The 16,272-nt window shown below is 37.8% G+C and overlaps 1 protein-coding gene across 1 annotated transcript in view; it reads left to right on the forward strand.

The window, feature by feature from the left end:
- The first annotated feature begins 528 nt into the window (after nt 1-528).
- plekhg5b (pleckstrin homology domain containing, family G (with RhoGef domain) member 5b) overlaps nt 529-16,272 on the forward strand; it is a 59,712-nt gene continuing 43,968 nt past the window's right edge. Inside the window, exons 1-3 of the mRNA XM_056732969.1 lie at nt 529-597; nt 1,225-1,395; nt 10,343-10,419. Of these exons, the coding sequence (XP_056588947.1) occupies nt 1,314-1,395; nt 10,343-10,419 (159 nt within the window). The 5' untranslated portion in view covers nt 529-597; nt 1,225-1,313. The remainder of the gene's footprint in view (nt 598-1,224; nt 1,396-10,342; nt 10,420-16,272) is intronic.

Here is a 16,272-nt window from a genome sequence, read left to right on the forward strand (position 1 = left end):
AAACCTCTGAATGTAAAAGCTATGAAAACTTTTAAGATTCTTGGAAATATTAAATTTCCAAACTGTGACTTTATAACATAGTTTGGTTGGGATTGTTATGTGCTCTTCTCTTCTTTTTTCCCTTTCTTTGCATTGTAACATTGTCCCTTCAATTACTTTGTTATTAATGTTTTTCGTCTGTTTATATTATTTTATAATGTTTATTGTTACTTTCAATAATTACAATTAAAAAAAACATTAGAAATAAACAAAAACACAGAACAACCAGAAGATGGTGCCACATCCAAACTATTGCAAATGCTAACTGCACTGTAGTGACTCTAGTGGTTGTACGGAGGAAGTGCAGTGGGATGTCGACTAAACTGTGAATGAATGGGAATGTCTGAATCAGTCAAGAAGGGACAGCTTTTAAAAAAGCAGCAAAAACTTTTGGGCTTGTTATAACAAATCCTGCTTTACCAAGGGTGTTTATACAGAAGACGGAGATGGTACAATAGATTATGCATCTTTCTGTAGATATAAAGCGATGTCGGGGGGAATTTAAAGCTCTGCTGTTTGACGAAGGAGCTTTTTTCGTCACTGCGGGTCAATGAACAGGTTCGAGTGTGTTTTGATATTACAGTATTATTGTATTTAACAGTGCATTGATCTGTGAGTCTGTATAATCGCTGTGATAGATACCCTATGTAAACGGACCGCGCACGTTTTTCGACCGAGTCATGGTTTCAATTGTTACAAAGTTACAATGTAGCATAATATAACGAAAGCAAACCAGACAATTAGGCCTGTTTTTAATGTACAATATCCATTTATGGAAGGATACATCTTTCATTTGATGTATGCATGTATACTGTGTGCAATTATATCATGCATATGTTTAAATGTTGGTTTGGCGTCCACCTATAAATTCAGTAGTGTGCAGCGCAGGGGGGAAGCACATGAAAGGCGATCTGGCGTAAACATTCATACAAAGTTTTTTCTGGTTTGTTTAAAATGATTGTTTATGTGTCAAATGGACTGTTTGGGCTTATATCATTTCGAGGGAAGGTTTAGCTCTCTTTAAACTTTGAAGGGGACTACAAACATTCTCTCATCTGTAAATAATAATTTTTTTTAAAGTTGGGGAGTGACTTGTTATCTATACTCATTGACATTTCATTTAGGGAATTAAGGTAGGGTCTACAGACAAATACTTTGCTCTTCATTTTCCAACCTTCATGTTAGGAGTCACATCTGACCGCTGGTGAACCCTCAGACTGCTATTTTCGGTTGGATTTCTACCTCAACGCAGAAGTGGAGTAAAATCAGACACAATGGTACCCAACAAGTGGACTATGCATCCAATTCTTCACAAATCACCGCCTGGAAGTTGGCTGGGCATCCGGCTCCGTCTAAGTAAGTTTTCTTTTCTCTCTAATGACCTGCATCAAAGCATGCAAAAGATGTAAAGATCCTTAATCTGTCTAAATGGCTTGCTGGTGTTTATATAGATTTTTGTGCCATTTTACAGTAAACATTTTGTTTTAATTTTTGGTTCAATCACACTACTTCTGTAGAGACAGGTGAAGTCAATAGTATTGGTTTGACATCCCATACGTTAGAGTAGAGTTATATTTGTTTACTGACCTTTTGAAATATACTGACATTTATATACTGGATTACAGTCATTTTTTGTGTGTGCACGACATGTGTGTGCTCTTCTGTATATTTTAGGTGTGTTTTGAAGTCATTAGTATGAATTAATAACAAAGCCTTTATTTTTGTGCATCACTGATGGTGCCAACGTGAGTTCATCATAATGCAGTTTTAGATCATTTAATTATGGTTGTACATTTACAATTCATACCGTTTCAGAACAAAACAGCCTGTGGAGAGTCTTGGTTGTGGATCAGACAAATTGTTAAGTGGGCTGTTGTGATGTAGATTCATGAATTCATAAATTTAAGAGGTGCTTGTCTATGTAAATATGCCGGTTCGGTGTGACAGTAGGATGTTGTGGGCGGCTGTTTTGCCGTTGCTAAGGTTTTCTGAATCATTGAATACGGATGCTAGATTGTTCTAGTTAGTTGCGGTATTGACACAAATTTGTAACTTAAAGATTGGCTATCTTTTTTACACGGTTAAACGTGCTGTGTTCTCATGCTTAACATGGTCAACTTGTTAAAGAAGGAGTTGGAGGTATGACCTAATATTTCTGTATTTGATACACTCCCCCAGCACTCCAACTTGTTTCGGAAAGTTTTTTATAGGTCTGGATCTCTTTTTCGTAAGAGGGATCCTAATCCTTTTATTGGCCATTCTCCCAGAAAAGCAAGGCGAAAGAAAGAGCCCGCCCACGAGCCAACCGACTATCGAGACCCACTTACCATCAAGATTCATAATGTACAAAATACGAAGGGATTAATGTGATGTGTTGCTTGCTAGTGCTGTAGTTCTATCCCACTCTCCCCACTAGTCCCACCTCTAGCAGCTCGTGTTTTCTGGAAATAATCGTTCAGCTGTATCTCTCTTTTTGATCAAACTAAATACTCTTTGAAGATACGACTTATGTAATACTACTGTATAGATACTCAAGATTAATATGAGATTGGCAGAAACTGGCTGTGATATGCGATCTTCACTCAGTGAAATCTAGCGGCAAGGTTGCGAATTGCAACCTGCCGGTCACTCCACCCCTCCCTTTCAAAACACTATGAAGGCTGACAGAACATGGCGGATTACGTGCAAGGGGACCCGTGGTGTATGTAGATAGAAATATTTCATTCTAAAGTAAAAAACCATAACGCTTCATTTTGTAAACTCTTTATACACCTTGAAGGCATAGCTATGTATATTTTATTGCTTTTCTATCAATAGATCATCCCAAAAATGACACACTGGACCTTTAGGGACAGCGGTCACAAAGTATGAGAAACTGCAATACTGATGCTTGCCAGAAATAAATACAAGCATGCATGTTAAAAATTTACTAAATGCAATGTTTAATAATGTACAAATGAACTCGTTTATGTATTTCTTTTTTAAAATGCCTTGTACTTCTGCATCTACAGATTGATAGACACACGTTTATGGTGGGCTTTATGAACTAGTTAGCCTTTTTCTGCATCATTACATTTACCTCTCCAATCACAACACGATAAGTCTTTAAGTCTGAATGTTTATTTATAGAAAGCCTGAACTAAAAGAAGCTTTAGAAGCTAAAGTTACTTTTAGTCCGCTGAAGCTTTCCTAAAATACACTTGTTTGATCTAATAGCATCTTGTGTGTAGTTGATTTCTCTGAAACACCTTCAGGCTTGTTTAATTTTGATTTAATTGTTTAACTGTTTTCATTCATTTTGGATGCATGCTTTCTCTTCTCTTTAAGTATCTTAAAGGGCTAATATGGAGCGAATTCGTGTTTTTCTGTGTCTTAGGTGTGTTATAAGTTGTCCATGCATGTATTTGACAGTGTCTGAACAAAATATGCATTCTATCTAAAAGCGAATGATCACCCAGACCTGCCTGAAACACCTTGTGTAATCACACCCCCACAAAGCTACATCAGTTCGTGGTAAGAGTTTAATAAGACTGCCCAAATGTATACGCGAGTAGGAAGGGCGTACCTGTCAGTACAATTGCTTTGGAACCTGATCTTCCAAATATAGTAAGAGTCCCACCATTGCAGTATTCGACCAATCACTACGCATTGATTAACTTTTCAGAGCGATGAGCTTTGTAAAAATTATATTTGTAAAATGAGAGGCGGGGCAAAGAGGAGATACAAACCTGCAGGGTATGTGTAAAATACAGCGTTTTTGAACCTTAAATCGTATATACACATTACATTACATCTAAAACAAACGCCTTTAAACCCTTTAAAGGCATTGTTTACTCAAAAATAAAAAAATATAGTCATCATTTATTAACCCATCATGATGTTCAACACCTCGATCTGTGTCTTTCTTCTGTGGAACACAAAGAAAGATATTTTGAGAAATGTCTCAGTGGATATTTGTTCATACAATGGAAGTCAATGGGAGTTTGGTTGTTTGGTAACTGACATTCTTCAAAATATCTTTTGTGTTCTGCAGAAGAAAGAAAATTCATTCAGGTTGAAATGTTATGAAGGTAAATAAATGATAAAGAATTTTCATCCATGTTTGAAATATCCCTTTAAATTTGTCATTGCATCTCTGTTAAAGACTGCCTTTTAAATGGGTTCCTCATCCTTTAATTCTCCTCTTAACACTACTGTTAAATCCCTCTGCTTTAAGCTTATTATCAGTTGTGTCAAAGGGTTTTAAATTCCCCCTAATTTCTTTCTCTTGTCTATTTGTGCTATTTGTCTAAAGTTTTTAGATATAAATAAATGCTATACAATTATCTGATGAGCTGGTAACTTAATTCACAATAATGTAATTGATTACATGGAACGCTGTAGAGTTAACCTACTCTGCTTCATGTCTGTGTGCATAAAAGCCAGCCTAACCCCCCCCCCCCCACACACACACACACACACACATTAATGCTTTCCGCTTTTCAAGTCCTGAGATGATGTAATGAGCAGTCTCTCACAGCTGTTTTCTCTACAGGTCAACAATCCCCTTTCCCATCATCATTCTCTCCATCCAGCTTTCCGCTCACTTTTATCATGCACCAGTAAAGCCTAAGGCTCTGCTATTAGCATATTCTTCTTCGTCCGGGTCCTGCCCTTGATTTAAGTGCTTGTCCAGCGATTAGGCTCGTGGAATAATTGTGGTTAGCAGTAATTTACGTGTGCACTCACAGCCGGAGTCTATCGGTTACCTTGACTGATTCCTCAGCCTGGAGGTGGAATGTGCGTTGCTTCAGTTCAGGCTCCAGCTGTGATAAGTAATATTAATTTTGATAATGAATGTTGGACTACTGAAGGAACAAAGGGCCAGAAGACAAATAGGAGGATATCTGAAGGATATTATCTGGACAAGAGGATTTAAGAGGAAAGCAATAAGCCAAAATCTAATACTGGATTACACACAGTACAACGTATGTGTGTGTAAATATACGCTATATATGGTGAAAGGGGCCTACGATCATGTCTTATGTCTTACCGCAGATATTATTGTAAAGTTTAGTAAGGCTGGCGTGACTCCTCCCCCTCAGCTTAAGTCTTAGGAGGAACTCAGTTGTGTTAATGACCATGTCTCTGACAGGGATGAGCTCTCTAATATCTGCTTGTGCACAGAGAAAGACACTAAAGCTTTTTTTATGCCACTAAATACTGCATGCTGTTGTGGTGAAAGTAACATTTGGGGATTTCGAAAAACAGGGTTTAGATAAAAGGCATATCAGTTATTTTTATGGTCCTCCTGCAGGTATGAGGTAGCAGAAATCCGGCCACATGTTGCTTTGTATGGTTTAACTATGAAATACTCAGTTTCACAAGGGATAGATCACTATAAATAAAATTTATTTCATGACTCTCATGTCATTTCAAACCTGTATGACTTCAGAACATGTTAAGAAGAACATTGGTAAACAAACAATATTGCTCCATTGTAGACTGATTATGGTTTTGTTTTCAGTTTTATGGTATATTTTATCAATTCTTTATTAACATTTTTTTTCTTCTTAATTTTAGTTAAATTTTAAGCAATTCTGTTATTTGGGTAGTTTCCGAAAAAATAACATGTGTCCTGTGGTGGGACAGCAAAAATATAGAAAACAAACTGTTAACAATATTTTATTTCAAATGATTAATATTTACAATATAAAATATATTCATTGTTTGCCCTTTCTACCTTTTTTGCTATGTCACACCATAGGACACATTTGTCAACTACCCAAAAATAAGTGCTTTTTAGTCATTTTATTATTTATCTGTTTATTTCTTATGTTTCTATAAAAAAAAATGTTTTTCAGTTAGTAATTTTATTGTCTCTGCTTAAACTTATTTCAGTTCATTGCTGAAAATTGCGTCACTTCTGAAACCTCAGGTGTGTAAATTCAAGTATTTAATACTTTTTTTAAGATAAAAAAGTGTTAAATACGGTGTTGACAACTTTAACAAGTACATTTTAATACTTTATATTGGTAAGATATTTGCAAAAGCCATTTGGCAAACATAAAGGCTGACTAATCATAATGATTCAAGGCCAAAAAATAAATATCACAAAATATGGAGATACAAGGTTTGAGAAGGACAGCAGCGATATTAATATTTGATTTCAGAAAACTGAAAATATTTTCAGTTTTAGTAAACTATAATTACCCATTGTATGGACAAAAAATACCCACCAAGGCACTTCTGAAAATATCTTTTGTGTTCCACAGAATAAAGTCACATAAAGGTTTTGCATGACGTGAGGGTACATAAATTAATTTTGGGGGATCTCTTTAACTCTTTAATAGAGGGGTCCACAGCTCTTCTATTGTGCGTTTAATAAGATATTAAAGCATTTGTAGTATTTTAGATTTAAGTATAGCACATGAGTTGGCCTTTCTGTCTAAATATAGATTAACCTTTTATTTTCCACTGCTTTGGCATGCAGAGACCATCAAATTGCTCTCCACCTGTCAAAACCCTCCGCTCAGAAAACACAACCAGTCCCGCCTGGTCACACTTCTGCACATAAACTCTACTACATTATCTAACAGACATCTGCTAGTGTGCATGTTCACTTAAATTCCTTCTGACATTTAACAGACTCTGAAGATGCAGAAAATCCCAAAATTCATTGAGTCCCCTATAATATGAAATTGGTTTCTCTGAGCCTGGTTCTTTAGCACATGGTGGGTCGATTCATTTAAAAAATCTACAACTTCAAAGCAGGTTTGGGATAACTACCATATGTCTGACCCCAAGAGCGATCCTGCCCCAGCCTTACCCTCTAATTTCTTATCCCAAAATTGGACATCTGAATGGGCCTGCTACATCGTCCCTCCCCTCAATATCCACCACAGGACATTCTCACATAAATTCTTCACTACACGAGAAAGGCCAAGACGCTGGCAACGTGGTCCCTCGACATGTTTCAAATAAACTCATAAAGAGCCATTAAAGAGCATGTGGGTATGATGTCATTCAGACTTTGCATACACCTCTCTTCATTCTGTAGAGGTTTCTTTGTTATACACAGTCTTATCAGAGCCTGGCCGGCATCCATCCACGGAAACAGCTGACCGCTTCGTGGATGTTATTGCGGTCACACGGCTGTAATGCATAAATCTTTCTAGAAAAAGGAGGAAGGGATTCCTAATCGATGCAGAAAAATGTCTGGCTTTTATTGTTTGTGCAAATCATAGACAAAGTTCACAGTCTGTGTAGGAAGGCTTTGCAAGAGATCTTTGTTTCTACCACACTGGTCCGGTCTGTCAATCCCAGCATGCAGTTTACCTCTGTATGAATGCAACGTTTGTCTGATAGTGTAGGTTGAACACCCATCAACCGGTCCCCTTGCCGAAAATGCCTGCCGGGACTTGCAATGTGCCAGTTTGACTTGGAGATACTGAATGGTCTCCCGAGATGAAGATGATGTAGAAGCACCATCATCTTTCCAATCAAGGAGGGACATTATTAAAAATCTGTTTTTGGAAGGATTAAATAATGTTTGAAAAGTTGGGAACTGCCTGATACTTGTTTGAAGGAAGCAGTCATATGTTTTCAATCGTGATTTATTTGGTCGCTGGGAAATGGGAGCCAGGATTTACTCGGGTTTGGAACACAGGACTGGTTTTGGCGTGCCTAGTTTCACACTTTTATGGTTTGGAACTGGTGAAGCGGGATCAAAGGAAAGTTTAATTTATAGAGAAGATGAGGTAACGGCAGGTGTCTGCTTTATGGAGAATTTTTGGAGATTGAATAGATCCAGCACTGTGTTTACTGCAGACAACAAAGAGTTTTGTTTATCGTGTGACTGGCTGTTATTTCTTTGAAAGCAGCTTTCTAAGATCAGTTAGTGGGGTGCTTATTTTTTCAGTTAGGATTTACAGCTTTGTGAATTACAATGTTTATGTACTGGAGGAAACGGGGAGCGTATGAGCTCGAGCCCCTCCCATCCTCTCTGACACAGCTAGGGATGGATCGGTTCTCGTGGTCGTCCTCTTTGGAAGTTATCTATGATGTCTATGGTAAGGGTGGATTCTCTTACACAAACCTCTTTCAACTTGGAACAGGTACTAACAGAATCATTGAGCTATTTTTTTTAGGCAAAAACAATACAGTACATGTATATAGATATACACACATGTACACAACTGGGCTTCTTCATATGCTTTTTATTCTGTATAAAATGTAAATGCCGTTTTAATGAAAATCATCCCTCTATTCTTGATCTATTTGCTTTAGTACACCTCCATCCTGTTTAACATTATGCAATAGAAAATGTCCAAAATTAACCTTCGGGTACCTGTTAGAAATATTGAACATTTTGTTGTCTTTTTTTTCATTTATTTACTTACTTTCTTACTTACTTATTTTATTTCATTTTATGAGTAGCTGCCTTTTGTCTTCCTGGTGGAGTTTTTGGTCTATCCTTCAGGAATGTGCTTGTGATTTAAATAAAGCCATTTCAGTCTACTTTTCCATATACCACAAGATAAGATTTTAAAAACAGAGTAGTGTCTCATAAAAAGCATTGATGATAAATACAATCTACAGTATGTAATACTAAAACGTATATAATTATTAATATTTTTAGTTGCTGCCAGTTTCTTTGTTTATAACTAAAATGTATATCCCTGTCCTGATTCTGTTAGAATCATTTGGCATTAGTGCTCTAAATCCTTTACCCTTTCTTTCATGGGGATACTGCATCTCTCTGACAGGCAGTGATGCACCTTATACCTAGACCACCTTATAGACTGCTGCTGTCTGCCATGTGTAGACACCGTGCATTACATAATACTTTCTGGTGCCTAAAGCTGACAAGGGTTTAGTCTCCAGAGCAATGCACAGGTACACTTCCACCATTCAGACAAATCCAATAGCATGACAACTGTCTCTGAGGTACAGAGGGATAATTTCACATCTAAAGCATTCTTCACATTCCCCATAAAATCCTGTACAAAAGCTACATGTAAACACGCTCTTTGAAACGTCCACTCTGCCTATACATGGTAAAGATGTCCCGGTGAAGTCCAGGTCGAGGCTCCTTGCTGTGTGGTCTCATTTGTGGTACAGTCTGATAAGGCCACACGCTTGTGAACTCATTTGTCTTGTGCTTCACTTTTTCTCATAATTATTAGAGTGGGTTGTTCATGTAAGAATCATGTAAGAAAATAAAATTCAATATTTTTAGAAATGTCTCCATGCTTTTGAGACTATATAATGATAGTCAATGGGGTTCGGTGTTGTTTGGTTACCTATGTTCTTCCAAACATCTTTCGTGTTCTGCAGAAGAAAGAAAGTCATACAGGTTTTGAATGAGGTGAAACGGTAAGGATGAAGTTATAAAGATTAAACAAGTATACAAAAGGCAAAAAAGTGGTAATCAAGGCTGCGGATGTTGTGGCCAGACAGTGTTACGTCACATTCTTTGTGATCGTTTTTTAAATTCTAGACACCTCGCTTTATTACTGTACATCTGAGATGTCTAATACCAAGGATTGCCGGAGATTTTACTTTAGCGTTTTAATATTTGCACACCTTAAAGTAGCAATGTGGAGATTTTAGTGACATCGAGTGGTGAGGTTGTGGATTGCAACCAACGGGTCACTCCCCTCCCTTACAAAGGACTACAGTGGCTGACACAGGTCTAAGAAGTCGGTGCGTTTCCGCTTCTTTGCTGAAGGAGATTACATATTTACGAAACGAAACAAGGCAAAGTCCTTGTAAGGGTGTATGTAGATAAAAATAGCTTATTGTAAGGTAATAAAAACTGCTACATTATGGTAGGTCTTTATACACCTCTGAAGACATAGTTATGTATATTATATTGCATTTATGTTAATAGATCCTCCAAAAAAGTTTTGTTTTTTAATTTAACATCATGTGGTAATGAGGAACACATTTAACCCCAGCTTGGAAATAAGCAAAACTGATACTGAACCCTGTAATTTGTATTGCCACTTCCGTTTTATCGCTTCCTCCATCAACATTCAGCTTAGATGCCTGGAGGATGATATATTGGTGACCTGTATTGACCACCTAGCAACACACTTAAACCCAGTTGGAACACCTTAGTAATGCCATTGCAATGCACACGTAAAGTCCTTGTAACTTATAGTGTTTGTCACGCCAAGATCATAGGTTTGATTCCCGGGTATTTGTGTAGATTCCTTGGATAAAGATGTCTGCTTAATGCCTTTAATCAACATGTAGAACTGAATCGTGTTATTTAGAGTTTGTTTAAAATGCTGTTTTCATGTGTTTAATGTTGTAGATGAGAAGGCCGCTCAGGAAGAGGAGTGTGTGTTGTGTCAGCATCCAGAGTGCATGGACCACCGTCACGCCACAAAGGTAATATCAGACCACTTTATGACCTCTCTAAACAGCCGAGCGCTTTCTAAAGATCTCTGTGAGCTGTCTGCCTCTCGGTGGAGGGTCCTGTGGTTGTTAGCATCATAGGGAGCCCTCAAGTCCTGCCGGGATGTGAGGTCATCTCTCTGGCCATCAGACTGTGAAGTAAATTCCCCTTCATAAGCTGATGTTCTCTGTATAACGAGAATGACTGGAAAGTGCAGAACAAAGGTCCACTCTCAGAGTGTCCTTGCATGCAGGTTTTTACTTGGTTTTTACTTGGTTTCTACAGGTTCCTCTTTCACTTCTACCAAGAGCGTTCCTGGAAACCAAGCTGCGCGTTATGAAAATAGCTGAACTTGTACTTTTCTACCGAAAGATGGAGGTAAAGGGATAGTTTGACTAAAAATGATTCATTGTGATCATTATTTACTAACCCTCATGCCATTCCAAACCAGAAGATGCTGTTTTGAAGAACGTCAATAACCAAACAACAGTGACCCCAATGACTTCCACTGTATAGACACAAAACCACTGAAACATTTCTCAAAATATCTGCTTTTGTATACAGAATTGGGTTTAAGGGTTAACTGAGCATCTTCCAGTTTAAAAAATGTCCTACGTTGGTTTTCTGTCACCAAGAACTGTTTATATTCCCTCTCTATTTTGAGAACAGAGGTGAGGGGATTTTATTTTAGGATGAGGAAATACAACAGAAAGCTGTCTGCAGTTGTCTTTTTTTAAGGTTATTAAAGGTGTTTCCCATACATCTATAAATTACTATAAGCATGAAAGCTGCTGGTTAAAGTGGACAGTGTCTCTGTGATATCTCAGGTTTGTAAGGCAGCACATGAGGGTTTGAGATTATGGGTAAAGGGCCACAGTAGGGGGTCGGCCTGCAGGAAAACATCTGCAATGGTCATCCTTGTCTGGCGCCCAAGGTCTCGGGCTGTGGTTACGTAAGGGATTACGGAGAAACTTGCAAGCGTGTATGGGGGATGGGACGATTTTTGTTTTGTGGCACCTTTCTGGTGACTCTTCATTACTTTAATTCCTGGTAATGCATTCGATAGCAACGATATAACATGACTGATTATTACATGCAAGTCTCGCATTTTTAAGCCTTTATAGTCAGGTGGTTCATTGTAATTCAAAATGCCAATTTTAAATGTCATACATTTGAATTCCTTATGAGTGACATAATGTATTTAATTTCAGCAAAAATATTGACAATGTTTTTAAAAAATGTTTTGGTGACACTAAGAGAGATCCTAGGTTATGCTAGGACCTGTTTGGTTTGGGTGTTGTCAAAACAAAAATGTGAGGGCGGGACTTTTATTTCAGGGTTTATTTTTGCGACTCTGTTATTCTTCTGCGGACTGTAGCACATCCTGACCACTAGGTGGAGGCAGAGACATGGCCTGGTGGTATGTGTGTGTGTGTATTTTGGGCACATGTTCTTCAGTCAGATCTGTTTAAACCTGACAGCACATCAGTGTTGTTTGCTTTAGTCAAAATGCTTAACCTAACCAACTGCATAGCAATGCCCTGGCTTAGCAATGTGATGCTCTAGTTTGTTACAGAAGCATTTTTGAAGCATACAACATCTTTTCTATAGCATCTTAGACAAATAAAACCTACCGATTATAGTATATAATATTTTATATAGATACGCTTTTCTATTACTCTATTGTCCTTAAGACCAGGGTTTCCCAAACTTTTCAGCCCGAGACCCCAAAAATAGCAGTGCGAGGGACTCGAGACCACCACTATCCTCGGAGGTGGTTATACAACTGCACACTGATTTGGTCTATCCAAACACATGCATAATAAAAACACAAAAGAACACCGTCTAACATAATATGACTTTATAGTTATTTACTTGTTATTAGGGGCCAAGACCACTATGGGTTCTGTAAATAATATTATTCTTAACCAATGGGAGTCTATAGCAGCCCTATGAACCGTACATAAGAAAATTATGAAATTTGACACACTAGTAGTTGTGGTCCTCAATAGTCATGTGACTATGGGGTCTCCAGCACTCACTCTATAGCGCCTCCAGCAGTTAAAAAATACGAATTATACTCAGAAAATGTCATGCATTCCTTACGCTCATCGCATTCCACGGAATACATTTAGACTCCGTCCGTTACAGTAGCGGCCATCTTGAAAAGTATAGTATCGCGATTTTTCGCTACTAGTCCTAGAAATTGTTACGGATTGTAATGAAAATTTTGACTCCGACTATCTTTGGACTGAGCTGCACAGACATGACTTTCGTCGTTCTTCAAAAGTTACGAGGTCGCAAACTTTTCAAAGTTGACCCAAAAGTGTATTGGAGGCTGTATCTCGGTCATTCTTCAATCTATTGGTACAAGACTTTGGACGCTTCATCGAAACCTAGGACTGGGGGTCCTTGTCAAAACGGGGAACAGCGCCACCTAAGGGTTGCAAAATTTGAAAAAAGCTATTTCTGCTCAAAACTTTTGAAATGTTTGTCAGAAATGTGTGATCTCTGCGTCTATGAAATTCTTGGGTTGTGCCGGATCGGGTGATTACGATTATGTCACGATTGCATGATCGGCCTGTCCGCCATTTTGAAATGTGTCATAAATTGCGCTATCTTCTAAAACTCATGACGTATCAGCATTGAATTTTTTTAAGTATTATTGAATTAGAGTCCCGACAGAAACTGAGTGTGCAGCTTAGTGCCGCAATGCGAGTCTTTGAGGTTGTGGTTTCGATTCCAGTGTGGAACATGTTGAGTGTTTTTGTGTAGAGTCTGCGCTTCATTCTTGCCTGTACTACCTGAACTGGCCGCTTTTCACTTGCGTTCCGTTTATTTAGTTTATGCCATTTTTTTACTCTCTTGGCTCTGCGCTACGCTTGTGGTACATCTTCGGTAGCTTGGCCCCGTGGTGCTGCTTGCAGCTCTTGTTTTACTTGTTGTTATACACAGTGGTGCCCCCAGGATTTTTTTCATGGGGTGGCACAAAGGGGCAAGTACAAATCTTAGGGTGTCACATTTAAAAAATATATATGCCTGCATCTAATGGTTTAGAGTTTTGCCATTGCCATTCATACTACTGGGAACATGTATAGTTTTTACAAGTATTGTGATTTACTAGAGTCAATAGAAAAAAAGTGACTCCAATTTTAACGGAATATCTGAGCTTCTTTTAATTACAGCCAAGCATTAAAGGACATCATTTTGACAAATAAAAATATCCTAAATTTAAAGTGTGAAAAATAATCTGCGTGCACATATGGGAATGTTTAACATGTTGTTACCCAACAAACGAATGCTTGTTTTTCTGGTACAGACATTCTTATTAATGGTGAGAAGATTGAAACTGTTACAAAGCGAAGTTATTTAGGTTTTGATGCTGGATTCAAATCTTAACTACAAGAAAAATGTTAAAAAAACTGGTGAGAACCATAAAATATAATTTGTACAATATTAGGCAAATTAGAAATTGTCTTCCAATGGGTGTAGCGAAAACCTTCATGCACGCTACAATTTATTCTCATCTATCATACTGTTTAACATGCTGAAGTCAAGCAGGAGAGACAGTCATCAAACCACCACACTCTCTTTATAAACAGACTCTATAAAAAAATAGATCAGAAGCCTACTTGTTTTCACCATTGTAAGATTCTCGAGAAACATAATTTATTAACTTTCGACAATTTTAAAACTTTTTTCAAATCTGTGTGTGATTTATAAAATCTTAAATGGTATGTCCCCCCCATGTTTCGCAACTTTGTCCACCTTCTACTGTTTCTGTTGGACACACTAGATTATCCTCTACTAGTGACTGTGATTTCACTTCGTCGCTCTGCTTTTGGACTATCTTCCTTCTCAGTGAAAGCGTTTACCAATTGGAATATTTTACCTGAAGAAATCAGGGTGTGTACATCTATTATTATGTTTAAATTTAAATTATAATCTCATTTAATATTAACCCAAATTTGTGACAATTGATCTTTCTTTTCTTTTTTTTCTTGCTCTGACGGGATGTGTATAAGTAACTATATTATATTGCTCTAGTGTATTGTATATGTGTGTTTTAAAATTATATTTACCTGCTGAGGGACTGCGGATGGAAATTTGCCTGTGGGCTAAATCTGGTAAATGCATGATATGGAAAAATGTATGTTATAATTGTGCATGGTCCCTTTCAAATAAACTTAAATAAAGTAAAGTAAAAGTATTGATTAAATATGATATTCCTAATAATTAAAAAACTATTACTGGAAATCATCTTGCAACCCCACCCCCGCGGCCTTGCGACTCCCCGGGGTCCTGACACCTACTTTGTGAACCCCTGCTTTGGACCATTTTTTTCGTCACATGCATCTTCAGCCTGTGGATGATAAATCATAGGCTGAATACACGACAGGGCAGAGCACTGAATCATAGCTTGTGTCTCATCCCTGATTTCATGACTCCATGACTGTCACTTCTGTTGCACATTGAGCTCAGCCCTTCATACTGGATTTAAGCGGATTGTATTTATTTATAGTGTCTATAATGCTGACTACACTTAGATGCACAATGTTTTGGAAATACAGTTTCAGGAAGAGCCTTTTTACAACTGTGTGAATGTGCTGTGGTGTTTGTCAAGTCTTGATATGACCTGAGCTTGGACTAGCAGCTGAGAGGCATGCTCCGACAGGAACGATGTTGTAAAGCACATACCTGCAAGTTCGAAGGGTTGCTGCGATGGGTTAGGTTGGTCGTCGAACATCACCCGCAGGTTCCTCGCAGACACAACACGGCGAAATTACGTGCAAAGGAAAGCGGTGTATGTAGATAGAAATAGATCATTCTAGGGTAATAAGAACATAACGCTTCATCATGTAAGGTCTTTAAACAACTCAGAATACATAGTTATGTGTATAATATTGCATTTCTGTCAATAAATCCTCCAAAAAATTTGCAACAGCACCTTTTAAAAAAGTGTCCATTAGTTCAACCCTGGTCTCTAGTAACCAATATATTTTCCTAATTTGTGGTAAAACCATAGTCACTTAATACTTAATATGGTTTCACCACAATACCCATACTTTAGCCATGATATTTGTAGTTAAACTATAGTCATCATAACTGTAATCATACTTTCTGAACTTTTACTATAAAACCATGGATATTTTCGAAAGCCCTTTAAAACATTTTGTAGTCTTTTGACTTTTAATTTGAATGAGAAAAACATGAATTCTTCTGAATTACCCAATGCACCTTAAGAAAGGGAATAGTCTGCATCGTCTCTTTCCGTGTACAGATGGGCCAGTCTGAGCATGCTTCTGTCGCTCTGAGCCAATTACCTGGATTCACTACTCAACAGGACCAGACAGCACCGGGCAAGGTGTGCTCCGCCAGAGAACACTACCCCACCAAAGATAAACAGCTGAGCGCCCTGCATTCATCTGGATGTGTGTCAAACAGTCTAACGGATCAGATATCTGCCCTCCTTTTCTTCTTCTTGTGTCACAAATGAATCTTCCAACATTCAGCCGCATGCTTACTCAACTTTAAAGTTTCCACTGGGGAAAGGGCCCTGTCCACTTTTTCTAGATCATTTAAAATTTCCCTTATGTATCTTTTTTTCTCCGACGTTAATCTTTCCCAAATCTTGCTGATGAGTGATGGAGCACATTGTCATCTCATTTGCCCAGTGTTTCTTATTTTGCGTCCTTTTTCAACTCTGAAATGGCCCATAAATATTTTGCTTTTCATTACTCGTGTGATTTATGGGTATCTCTGTGTAACCGCAGTTCATGGTTACTGCAAAAGCTTATTTTTTATAAATGATCCTTTAAGAACCATTATGAGCTGTAAGATTTGGC

The sequence above is a fragment of the Triplophysa dalaica genome, chromosome 20 (assembly GCF_015846415.1).
Source record: "Triplophysa dalaica isolate WHDGS20190420 chromosome 20, ASM1584641v1, whole genome shotgun sequence".
NCBI lineage: Eukaryota > Metazoa > Chordata > Actinopteri > Cypriniformes > Nemacheilidae > Triplophysa > Triplophysa dalaica.